Source organism: Mya arenaria, chromosome 8 (genome assembly GCF_026914265.1).
Source record: "Mya arenaria isolate MELC-2E11 chromosome 8, ASM2691426v1".
Classification (NCBI taxonomy): domain Eukaryota; kingdom Metazoa; phylum Mollusca; class Bivalvia; order Myida; family Myidae; genus Mya; species Mya arenaria.
Window position 1 is genome coordinate 7,391,927 of NC_069129.1, and position 13,177 is coordinate 7,405,103.

Genomic DNA, 13,177 nt, shown 5'->3' on the forward strand with positions numbered 1-13,177 from the left:
AGCTTAGTTTCCCCCAATGAGGACAACCGTAAACAAATGGAAGCTTTGTGTCCTCCAAAGCAGCCAAACTAGTCGCAAAAAGCCTGGTTTCCTCCAATGAGGACAACCGTAAACAAATGGAAGCTTTGTGTCCTCCAAAGCGGCCAATCTAGTCGCATGGAAGCTTGGTTTTCACCAAAGGGACCAATCTAGTCGCATGGAAGCTTGGTTTTCTCCAAAAGGACCAATCTAGTCGCATGGAGGCTTGGTTTTTTCCCCTAAAGAGGACGATTTAGACACATAAACACATGAACGCTTAGTTTTTCTCCATGTGGACAATGAGTGAAACCAAATGAATGGAAGCTTGGTTTTCTCCAAAAGGGGTCGGCCTAGATGCATCAAAACCTTTTTTTTTCCATTTATAGCCAATTAAAACACATGCAAGCTTGGTGTCCTCAAAAGGTTGATATTGTTGCATACAAGTCTGGCTTTCACTGAATGGGGACAAACTATTTGTGTCAAAGCTTGGTTCTCTCCAAATGTGACCAATCCAATGACTGGACTGGATTTCAGTCGCTTGGTTTCCTCAAAATGGGAACAATTTTGTCGTATAAAAGCTTGGTTTATTTTTCTCAAAATGGGAACAATCTTGTCGTATAAAAGCTTGGTTTTCTATAAATGTGAACAACTTTGTTACAAAGAATCTTGGTTTCCTCCAAACAGTGACAATTTAGTTGCGTAAAGGCTAGTTTTCTCAAAATGGAGACACTCTTAATATCATTCGGAGCTCCTCGGCCATTTTTTTTCAAAAACAACCTCGGATTTATTTGGACGGTTTACATACTAAAAGAGGTACGTTTAAGTCCGCTGCAAGTAGATCGCGTAGTGATTTTATTTAGCAGTTAAACTTTATGACTTTAGGAAATCTTAATTATGTTTGCAATAATATACTTCACTGGCAATCAGTTTAAACTTAGATCAATAAATATAATTATAAAACACTACATTTTAAAATGATTTAATTCAAAAAATACGAACTACTTTAACTGATGTACCGGCATACAGCCGAGCTTGTTTTCGAGAAAAAAAATGGCCGAGGAGTTCCGAATGTCTTAATATAGGTAGCTTTTATCCAAAATTAATCTAGTATCTAGGTTTTCTCCAAAGCGGATCTTTCTAGAAGTATGAATGCTTGGGGTTTTTTTCAAATGGGGCCAGTTCATTTGACACATGGAAGCTTAGACACACGACAGCTTCATTTTCTCCAAAGGGGTGCGTTCTAAACGCGTTAACTCTTGTTTCCTCCTAAGAGGGCCATTCTTGACATATTGAGGCCGATCTAGACAATGGAAGCTTGTTTCTCTCTAAAGGGGTCATGGAAGCTACTACTACATATGCGGCAAGATGTGGTAACAATAGTTAAAGAATTGAGCTTTCATCTGTTCATGGACAATGTGGGCACTGTTGATCTTGATAGGAAATACTGGCTTCTGTCAAGGTCTGTCCTTTTAAGGCTAACCTTCTTATTTCATATATCCTAGTGTTTGCAAATGAACTCAGCTATTTAATGTTAGAATCATTGTATGATCGTTGTCTGACTTAAGCCACCAATCGTTGATATGTTCAAATCAATGGCATAATCTATGACCCGTCAAAAGAAAACATCGATTTGCGATTCGGCCGTCAGTGACTAGGCGTACTATTTTACGCAACACGTGGAAACAACTACTGAAGGGGCAAGCTCATTTCCTCGCACAGCATAGATACCTTTTCAGTCAGCTGCCTATACGCGAGTACGCGGCTAAATCCACATGATTCTGACAAAAAATCAGCCAAATTTGTAGTATGCTTACTTGATACATAATCCTAAAACTGTCCATTTTCCAGTACTAAATAAAACACCTCAGAACGCCCAGAATACAGAATTGCACCATGGTTTTCAAACTTTTCCGAGGGTACACGAGACCCCCCTAGCACAATAATGAATCCACATGAATAGAGGGCTAGCTACGCCCCTGTTAGTGTTCATGATGTCTCTTCATTTTAACTTCGAATTACGCTCGCATTAATTGCTCGGTAACAAACGAAACTCTTTGAAGTGTTTCAAACTGACAAGCCAAAACCGACGTTGAGGCAGTACAAGTTGCCTCTCAATGGCACGGAACAGAACAGAACAGAACAGAACAGCATATTTATTTTATTGAACCATAAATAGATCATCGTTATTATGAGCATTCCACTTACTTAACTGTTATACGTGCACATTTTGCTAAGTTTATTTGCAACTTTGGAAGTATATAAAATTATATATTCAACATTTTGATAGACGGGATTTATTTAGTATTTTATAGCTTTTTAACATACCATTTTATTCTATCTGTAATGAGCAAGAATGATTTTTTCTTCAAAACAGATCGACGCAAGTTTAAACTTCCCAAAATGATGGCAATTTTCCACTTCATATATTTCGTGGTCGATGGAGTAACGAATTCATTTTCAATTTGCCTTTCAGTTTTCTGACGATGACGGTGATTAAAATGAATGAACGATTGTATTTAAGATCTTTAGCCAACTCAAACTTCCTGGTTGAGGCTAACTAACGAAACGAAGCAAGACATGGAAATACCCCTTTTGTTCTGTCTACCTGAGTATACGTAGTACATGTTAAACTTAAATAAGTAGAATGTGACATAACAAAATTGAACATACTATCGGGTGAGTAGATTAATGTTTATACATGTATACATATACCTAAGATAAGTTTATTATAAATATTTACGATTTCAATTTTATTTCGATTCTAAATAATGCTGTATAAAGGTGAATATAAAGCATGTGAACCATATTTGCGTTTTACATACTGTATGGAATCAAGGTTTTTCTAAATTTCTTCTTTATCATTAAACTTTTTTTCAATGAAAATGAGATTTTATTGCGGTTGGTTACGATAGAAGCTTTATTTCCCTGCAAAGTTAACAGTATAAAAAATCTGAAAAAATATATATCGTAATATCCTAGTCTTAAGATATCCTTAAAGTTGTAAGGTATTCTCCGTTTAGAAGACATTAATTGAATATTTTTTCATTCTTATTCAAAATGGAGTCTCAATTTACAATGGGGAATTCCCGTATATCAATGTAAGACTTGTAAAACCACATTTGGCTCCGAACCTTAGCATATGTAACGTCAAATAACACCTGGCACACAAATGATAATGCTTTGATGGATCATTTGAACAACTTTCTGTCCCATTCGGAACTTCTCGGCCATTTCCCATCGATAACAACCTTTAGATGTATGCCGGTACACCAGTAGATGTAGTTCGTAAAAAAATAATTATATTATTAATTTATTGTAGTGTTTTAACCTGTATTTTGAATTACTTATTTTAAATTGATTGCCAGTTAAGTATATTACTGTATAAATAATTAAGTGTCACAAGAGTAAAATAATTAAGTTTAACTGCTTACTTGAAATTACTACGCGATCTTCTTGCAGCGTTCTAAAAATTAAAGATTTCTGACATTATTAACCGTCCATATAATTCCCAATGCTTTCTGTCCCAAAAGAATATTTAATTATTTATGCATTTGTATTTTGTTTTGATAAGCTTGGCACGTGATACTATTACTGCCGAATTATGTTCGCCCTTTCCTCTTAACAGACAATCACCATGGCAATAGCCAAGATGTTCGTTCTTGTCTTTGCGTTGATGACGTCACTTCCGATCATCATTTGTCAGCAGCTGCCCGGATTAAAAGTCATCGTCACAAAAGAAATTCTAGACAAGAGTAAGTTATAATGTCCAATATTTGTGACAAAGACAAAAGCGAATTTTAAGCGTTGATCAATTTCAAACTTACGTCCTAGTTGAAGTGTGGTTACACCATTTACACTAGTCTTTTTCTGCTTAAGCAACGTCATGAACGGGCTCGAGTCCGATTAATATGAGTCTGCCGCCTTATCACTGGTGGATCCAGGGAGGGACGCACCTAATGGGGAGGGAGGCGCAACCGGCCCACGCCCCCCCCCCCGAATCGTCCAAGTTTACTTTTTATTACAATATAGGAGAAAAACAGTAATAAAATACGCCCAAAATGTATCACTTCGGGCTAGAAATTGTTAAACTTGTTTTCTTTTGGGAGTACCCCCAGACCCCCGGCCAACACTATAAACCAAATAAATTAAGAACGATTATAAATAAACAGATATCAGATCCTAGTGTGAAATGTATCTAATTGACTAACCATTTGTCAGTTAACGACTGGGAGATTGCAAAACTACGTGAGGACCTGTTGAAGACCAACCTTAATGACATCAGCGATGACCACGGTGACACCACGTGGAGTATATCCAGGTAATGCACCAGTCAATTGTAACCACGCCCCCTCCCCCAGGTCCGGGGAATAGCGTGGACTTTGACTTTCGGTCAAGCCAAGCCCGGGTAAAATCCCCGCCAAATACCCCCGCACCACAGGGACCCTATGGAAGGCCCATTCCCCGCCTTTTTTTGGCGCGAAGACAAAACCACCGCATTCACCTGGTACTGCAGGGCTACACGGCCCATTTCCACGGCTATCCCCGGTATACCTCCGGACCTGGGGGCCGTGGTTCAACTGACAGGTGCATAAGTCACCTGTTATATACATGTAGAGTCACTAAAAGTCACAATGAAATTGTTCCAAAGCATTCAATTTTCACTATGTATTTACAAAATTTGAATTTTAAATAAAAAGGTTAAATCAAAGCACTGAATGTGCTGTTATTGAGGTGTTTTGCTCTGCTTTGACAAATGCCCATATGCCTTACTAAGCATACATAGAGTAATTCAAGTCATGGTTTGAACTAGGTTACGATTAATAACATCCTATATCGATGTATCTTTAATCTGTTAAGACCTTACTTCCTTTTCAAGTATTCGACTAAACAGCGCGGGTTCCCTGACGTCACACGTTGCCCTGGGGACGGGCAGTTTCACGTGGAGTGCGACTCTGTCCGATATCAAAGTGTCCGCTGATTGGCGACTCAAATATGACCCTGGCCGTTGGCTGTAAGTTAAACAGTTTAAGTCATAATGTTTTTAATTTTATTCCTTGAGATTCTGTTTTGTTATGGACATGATTTTAAGTATGAAAAGCCAAGTCCGACTATGACGAAGGCTTTGGTTACCTATTCGGTGTTTGTAATGTAGATTTGTTTCATTTCCGCCCCGACAGTCCAACGATTCGGGACAGCGGATCGCTGGATCTGAGTGTCGGCACAACGAGCATCAGCATCAACGTCAGGCCAAGTAGGACTTATTGTTTGTTTCATGTCTTGAAAAATTACTCACTTTTTTTCTTGTTCTCGATCGGAAACAATAGCAGCTTTATGTTTGTTTGCCGTTACCTAACAAAAAACTAACCTTTTGCGACGTATGTTTTCTACATAGGAGTATTAGTAGCCAAAATATGCATACAAAAAAACGCAAAAATAAGGGTAACCGAAAACCAAAATATTTTTAAATATTTGCCCAAAAAGCCTCTATATACATGTGTATATACTTTAAAGGTATAATTGATCGGTGACATGTTTGCGCATTTATCTTGTTTATACACAAAATAATGATTAACTGATATTAATTGCACCTACTTCCGGCCCAGAGGTATCAAGCGGCATACAGGTGGATCTGGATGACTGCTCCGCCCGCGTGTCGTCACTGCGAGTGCGTGTCCACGGTTCCCTGCTCTCGAAGTTCTACGACATGCTCATTTCCGCCTTCAAGGGCAACATAGAGAACCAATTGGAGAAAGCGGTAACTTTCATTTTTCGGCTTGTGGCATTCAATGTACAATTAATTACATGTTATGCGATCTTTATGCACGATGGCCCCATAATTGTTGGTATCGTTGAAAGGATTTTATCGGCATTTATCGACTGAGACCGAAAATGTAAAAAAAATGCCGAAAAAAGTATAACAAACACTTTTTTGGCATTGGTCGATTGTAAAATAGGTGTTTTCACGTCAATTTTTAAGTTTCAGTAGAAATAAAAAGGACATAAATACAAACTGCAAATATTATATCTATTAATTTGTTCGGTCATTTATTTCACATATAAGCAATCAGTAAGAAATTCCATTTCAAATGACACCAAAGTTATATGGTTTTAAGGTGTCACCAGCATCAAAATGTTACCGTATTGTTATAAAAGTCTCAATTAAATGGCAAGTGCATCTGTGCAGCGAAACCCTTAAGTAATTCGATAACGTATTTTTTCTTGTAAAAAAATAAGTAATTTGCTGCTCCTATTGAAATTCTGCAGTTTCCAATGAATGACATTATGTTAAGATATTGTATCACATTTACACAAATATATCTATGATTTATCAGGTATTGAATTTGTAAACTGCAAACAGGAATCCCGATCTTCACAATGCTATCGTCTCAATAGTAGAATAGTATAAGCTGATTTTTTTTATATATTTGCATAATCTTTCCAGATTTGTAAGGCTGTGAAGACTTCAATGTCCAAGGTCAAGGGAAAATTGACTGATCTTAGGAGTAAGTTCATGCGCCATTTAATCATTCTATTGGCGACATTTGCATCTAACCTCATGTAGTGGTATAAGGTTATTCGTATATATTTACCAAACTATATATATTTTTGCATAGCATATCGCAAAACCATTTTATTTTGATATATGCATTCTAATAACCATTTAACCACCCTACTCGTCGATGTTATGTTTTGTCTACTGACTCGAATCTACCAATTCACATGATTAAAATCAATACATGCTGACTGCTGATAAATGTACAAAAATAAGAGTACGGCAGATTTGAAAGTACTGTCAATATAAACGTAGTTAGATAAGTTCGACCCCTAAATTTATTTCAGGGCTCTATACATGTACGTACCAGGTACTCGAATAGTTCTTAGCTTCGGCTATGGCCCGACACTAAACCGTCGGTTGTAAAATATCAACCAATTTAGGTTATTGTAGTGTTGGTAATACAGGCAAGTTGGCAACTACAAACATATGCATTACTCATTGTTTTGTATTTACAGCGACAGGACGAGTACACACTTTTCACACTGATTTTATGGTTGATTATAACGTATTGAAGGTGGAAGTGACGCCACAACATATAGTAACATACCACGGGGTACGTACGTGACAATACCTGTCAATTTGTTTGGTTTTCAACATTTCGCCGGTTGGTCAAAACTTTGTTAAAGCTAACATTTTCATTAACTACATTATTGTATTTTTATAACTTGGCATATTTGATGGTGTGCTCAAAGATCTGAATAAAAAAACACCGCAATTGAAACAGATGTTTTAAATCATGTGAGACATATTGTAGATAACAATTGTATCCATTAAACTTCAAGAACACAGGCGATTTACGAAGTTAACAACGATGACGTTAACAACGTTGTTAACTTGAACACTGTTCTGAACAAATCAACAAATGTTGTTGGTATTCGAGCAATTAACCATACGAAGTACCCTCACTGGGATTAAGCTAACACTCAAATCATAGATTAATTTAATAGTATACAATAACGCAGAGTTAACTTTCAGAGAGAAAAAAAACAGAAGTCATTTGAATGAAGCTGCTTAAAGTTTGTCAATGAGTGCATACATCGATCAATATAAACTATATCCAGTATCAATGTTCACCTATCCAAATGTTCTTCCATTTGTATTTATATGTGCTCTATGTTATATTGATCATTGTTTCCTTTTTAGATGTCTGTCACCCAGGGGTCAAGGTCGCTCTACGTCACAGAGGAAGTGTTCTCAGAAGCGAGGCTGACTTCCGGTGTTGGTGTGGAATTAAACGGTCACGTGTTCGATAACATTCTGCAATTGGCTACTGACCTTAACCTCCTAAATTTCGCCATTGATTACCAACAGGTTACATTATTTACGAAGTGTCTTCAAATGTTTTAACGTTGGGACTCAAACACTTTAAGCATACGTTTTCACATTCAAAGATGATATCTCAATCCATTATGTTTACATGGAAAACAGCCGTATTATTTATAGGTTATTAAACAATGAAAACATAACAGCATACGACAGACTTTAAAAATATATCATGAACATTTAGTAACATATTGTTCATTTTTTTTACAATTCACAAAAGTACTATGAAAGCGTTTATTGTATTCATCTCATGTGGTCTTGACAATTTGTTTTATATCGATATACCGAGTATTAAATGATAATACGAAAATACGCCAGTTTTGTATAGTCTTGTCAACTGAAATGTCAAATAAGTTTTGTTTACAAAAACGGTGAAACACATAATTTCGACTTTAAAAAATCGACAAAGAGCGTAGAACTATTTTAGTTGACTAAAGTAAAGTCGACATATCCAGTTGATAAGACTTAAGTCGATAAGTCGACATAACATTTCCACTTTGTTGCGTAAAAACTCGTCAAGACGCCAAAAACATTTTCTCATCATCAGTACATACGTGTGCGATTCCATACCCCCTCGACCTTATAGTTTATATATCATGGTTTCAGGTGATAGCCAACAAGAAGAACAAGTACGCTTATCTGTCTTGTGATGAAGGGCCGATCTCAATATGCCTAGGAAAGTTTCTAACACAGGTTTGAATCTACATACCTTTGAAACTTCCCGTTAAGTTTCAAGATTAAAAAGATGTCTTACTTCATCATACGTGTATGCACACATTAATATGCGATAGAGATTGCCGCCAAAATGTTTTTAGATGACATATACGGATATCAAGTAAAAGATATGATACATTTCTCAACATGCCTCGTGCCAGCCGGAAATTCGATACCGTTATCACATTGGTTTACTTGCAACAGTATGTGGACAGGTTTAGTTTCAATGAATAACCTTCAAGTCATGTCACGCATGCAGCAATTTGGGAATCTAATATAAAATATTCTTTTACTTACAGGCACAAGCCCGATGGCCAAACCGCGTGGTAGGACTGCGCCTGTTCGCCACTTCCGCTAAGCTGGAATTCGCTTCCGGTTCTGTGGCGATGCGACTCGCAGGCCGTGTCAACTTTACCGCGGAGGATGCCACACATGTGGACCCGATGTTTTCAGCTGCTGTGGTTAGTAAAATTGTTTCAGACCAAGCATATATACGCCCTTAATTGTGTTTAAGCTTCATTTAGAAAGCCGCGCAGAGTGCAAGTTTATACTTTGCATATGCTTTAAAGTTAACGATAGCATAAATTTAGTTCACAAATCTTTACCGTGTGCGTACCAGTACTGCTATATTTTCGAATACGGCCGGGATTTGAAGTTATTGGGCTAATTCCACCATTGTTCCACGAGAAAGGACCAACCAGACACACTGGCTAATTCAGTGCTTATGTATAATTCTTGGTTATATCTTTCAATGTTTTACAGAACTTGAGGGTCCCGATTCAGGTGAAGTTTGAAGGTGGCAATTTATCTGCCAGATTTTCCAACATCAGGTATCTCATTCATTTGATATTTGCAATAACAATTATTTGTCGGTCGATAATTGTAACAGCTCACTACAAACAAATAACGTTAGTTTAACGTTGCGTGAAGGTTGTGGCATTATCAGACTATTGTAAAACGTTGCCCCAACGTTACGAATGTGGAGGTTTTCTTAACGTTGAGACAGCGTTTTTAAGCGACAATTACACAACCTTTATGCAACGTTATAATGGCACAACGTTATAATGCATGTTTGTCTAAACGTTGTAATGACGTTGTATGACGGTTGTGTATCGGTTACCGAAATAACGTTGTGACTACGCTAAGAAAACCTCAACATACATAACGTCGTTACAACCTTGTGCAACAACGCTTGTTGAAACGTTAACACAGCGTTGTCAAAACGTTATGTGTTTGCTGGGAGACCTGTAGATATATACGGCATGTTCCTTGCACAACAAATTTTTACAGAAAATTTTATTGAACAATTAATACCATGTCAACGTAGGAATGATGCATTCTGATTGCATAAAAAGCAAGGCTAGCACTGAATTGATTTACATCTTATGAGCCAATATAACTACCATTATTATATGATAGTCAAAACAAAGTACCGTACATTTTGTTTTGTTTTTAAGAATTTCAAATCTGCAATATCAGAAACTGTATATAACGTATATCGTACAAAGCTGATGTATATTTTGCAGCGGGAACATAACATTTGACCAATCACAAATCGGCAAAGTGCTGGTAAGTTTTCCATACTACGGCTGAGAAAGTCCATGACTCTTCTACTACTCCAAAATAAAACTATACAGAAATGGACTACATTCATATCAACTGTTACTTAATGTTGAACTTATACAGTTGTTTTAACTTCAAAGTAAATATTTTGATTAAGCGGTAAATTATATTCAATCGAAGGTCAAAATTGGACCTCTATAGTGTTTGTTGGTGCATTCGTTAGTATCGATCTACGTGAAATTAATGGAAAGAACATTTAAAAAATACTCGAATGTCATTGGCCCATTTAAAATTCCAAACACCAAATAATTCATATACTATAATAACAAATCATCTCAAAACTTGTGGACGGATAAGAGACATTGTTTATGTTCCGCAGATACCCGGGCTACAGAACTTCTTCGACGTTTTCTCACAAAACATGACCAATTTATTGGTCGAATACCTTAACAGTGAGTTGTGGCATATATATATTTTACAACCTCTTGTTTAGCTTTTAATAAATGGTTGTTCATAAATTCAAAGTGGATGACCACGATGAGACCGACCAGATCTTCGAGCCATGAACATGTCGAGCCATTCAATTATCGTGCCAAGTAGAATCGCATTTTTTTATGTTATACCTTCATACAATCAATTTACCTCAAGCAAATAATAATGTACAAAGTAAAACAATGTGGAGTTTCATGCATTTTGATCATACATGTCACTAACAACGGGTTGTGATGTTTATTGCAGACAACACCGTATCGTTTCCCATCAAACTTCCCCGAGACGTTCAGTACAAGACCAGTAATGTGAGGCTGTTCAGTGTAAGACTCATTTAATAATCCATTACCAGGGCGTAAATGATATTTCTGAAACAAAAGTCTTTAGGCGTGACAAAACAGTGTGTTTATTTCCGGTTTCCCGGTATACCCTATTCATTCAGCCCCGACCTTTATTTCTTTATTGCCTTCAGATACCATTTTTGACCATTATATCTTTATCCTTTTAATACTTTATTTCGGTATACTGCAGCTATAGAAAGACGCGTTAATATTAAAAAAATATGGAGTTCTCTAGTCAAAATTAATACAGATCAAATGGCGCCGGATTTTAGTGTGACATTGATGCAACTAAATCTTAAAAGAAAAAAATCGCGACCAATCTAACCTCTTTTGGGGGCGGTAAAGTCGGAATAAATACCTTTAAGTTATGTTGCCTTACCGTTCCTTGTATCAAAATATCAAAACAGTTTGTAGTCTGTGCATATCTAACGAAAATTTTCTTTATTTCAATTAACTTAAATCTAACAAAACGTCGAAAATACTAAGGTTGTTATTTTTTAGCCAAATAATAATGACAATATATTTAAACGGCAAAAATGATCAGTCAGGTGTTATTGTTTACTTATGTTTTCTTATCCCTCCAGACGGGAATTCGAGTCGAAGCAGACCTCTGTGAAAAAGGAACTTCCGGGTGCTCTTACTCCGCCCGTGATTCCTGGGTCGGGGACCGTCTTGGTAGCAAAATTACCATCAACGATATTCTCCCAGACAATACCACCCCAACCACCACCACAACAACTACAACCACCGCCACAACTACGACGACGCCGACCACTACAACTACGACGACGCCGGCCACTACAACTACTACTACTACAACAACAACTGCTACAACAAGAAAACTGCCGATGACGCCAAAGCCGACGGATGAGGTCACACAGCGGAAGCATTACACTCAAAACTTAAGCGTGACCCCGCGTAAACAACCTTCAACTGTAGTAACGAAAACGGCGCTTGTCTTTCCGATTAACAAGAGCGATTCAAACCCAGCGGACTCGAACACCGGAAACGTCGTTCACTACGAGATCCCATCCGCACCGTCGGATGTCGTAAACGTCAATATGAACGACTCTCCGGATGTAGTGGCGAATTCGTCTACCCCACGTGCTCAAGGACAGACCGAAAACAAAAAGAAAGCGAATGCGGCTGTTTTCGCGCAGATTACCCTGTTTGAAGTTATTTCTTTCATGGCGTGTATTTTTGGTTTGAGATGTTTCATGTTTGGCGATCCTTATAAAGGGACTTTAATGTGAACGATAAAAGGCTTTCCAGACGTTTGTCTTTGTATATGCATTTAATTAAGGGGTTGTATTCATGAATAAGTATTTATCATGGAAAACTTTGTATACATTCGTCCAAGATTACTTTATATGTCGTTATCAGAGAAAAAAGGGTAAAACAATGCACTAAAAATGCACCTTTTTGGACTATAAGTTGTTTAAATGCAGAAAATACGGATGTTTTCATTAGTCACTTTAAGGAAAATTAGATAACAGAAATGTGAATAACATATCCTCTAGGCAGCAATTATGGGGAGTTACAGTGAAAACAAACTGTGTATAACTGAATTGAAAATTGGAATACCATTGTAGTAAAACTATTAAACAAAACCTCCCAGGCCGTTTTAGACTGCTTGACTTTCGTCAAGTTTATCTAAATTTTGTCTTGTTTGGAAATGGCCACTTCTTAATCTAATCAGTAAACGCCTTAAGTGATGGTGCCCCTTTCCTCTTCCCCACATCGCCGGCAATGCCAATGGCATTTTACATTTTACCCCCACCCCCCACTCTCACTCCAAATTATTCCCATAGTCTTGGAATGGCTGAAATTGTTGTAAAAAATGTGTGTGAGATGTTTGTTAATGTCTGGATGTTTACAAAATAGAACAATAAAATATTGAACTAGAATTATCTTATAATAGCATCGAAAACGTGATTATGGCCGGATAAGATTCGATATTTAAGTACTTATACACGTATGTGGATTGGTACACTGTAGCTTAATTGAAAAAAAAATAAATAATATAACTACAGTACTCTAAATATATGCTTTGAAACCGAACATAAATTATAGATGTCCAACATCGGACCGACATTTTTTTATAATATCATAAATATATCGAAAACGGTACAGGTACGATATCATACAGTTGTGAACATCTTTCTTCTTGGAC

General features: G+C 37.0%; 1 protein-coding gene across 1 annotated transcript; it reads left to right on the forward strand.

Moving 5' to 3' along the window:
* The first annotated feature begins 2,540 nt into the window (after positions 1–2,540).
* Positions 2,541–12,911, forward strand: LOC128242856 (uncharacterized). The gene is made up of 16 exons (XM_052960236.1): positions 2,541–2,694; positions 3,644–3,770; positions 4,237–4,336; positions 4,895–5,029; positions 5,196–5,269; positions 5,622–5,773; positions 6,461–6,521; positions 7,030–7,127; positions 7,718–7,885; positions 8,504–8,590; positions 8,911–9,072; positions 9,374–9,441; positions 10,138–10,180; positions 10,554–10,626; positions 10,913–10,986; positions 11,589–12,911. The coding sequence occupies exons 2-16, from the start codon at positions 3,653–3,655 to the stop codon at positions 12,255–12,257; spliced, it is 2,082 nt and encodes a 693-aa protein (XP_052816196.1). The 5' UTR covers positions 2,541–2,694; positions 3,644–3,652; the 3' UTR covers positions 12,258–12,911.
* The last annotated feature ends 266 nt before the right edge of the window (positions 12,912–13,177 follow it).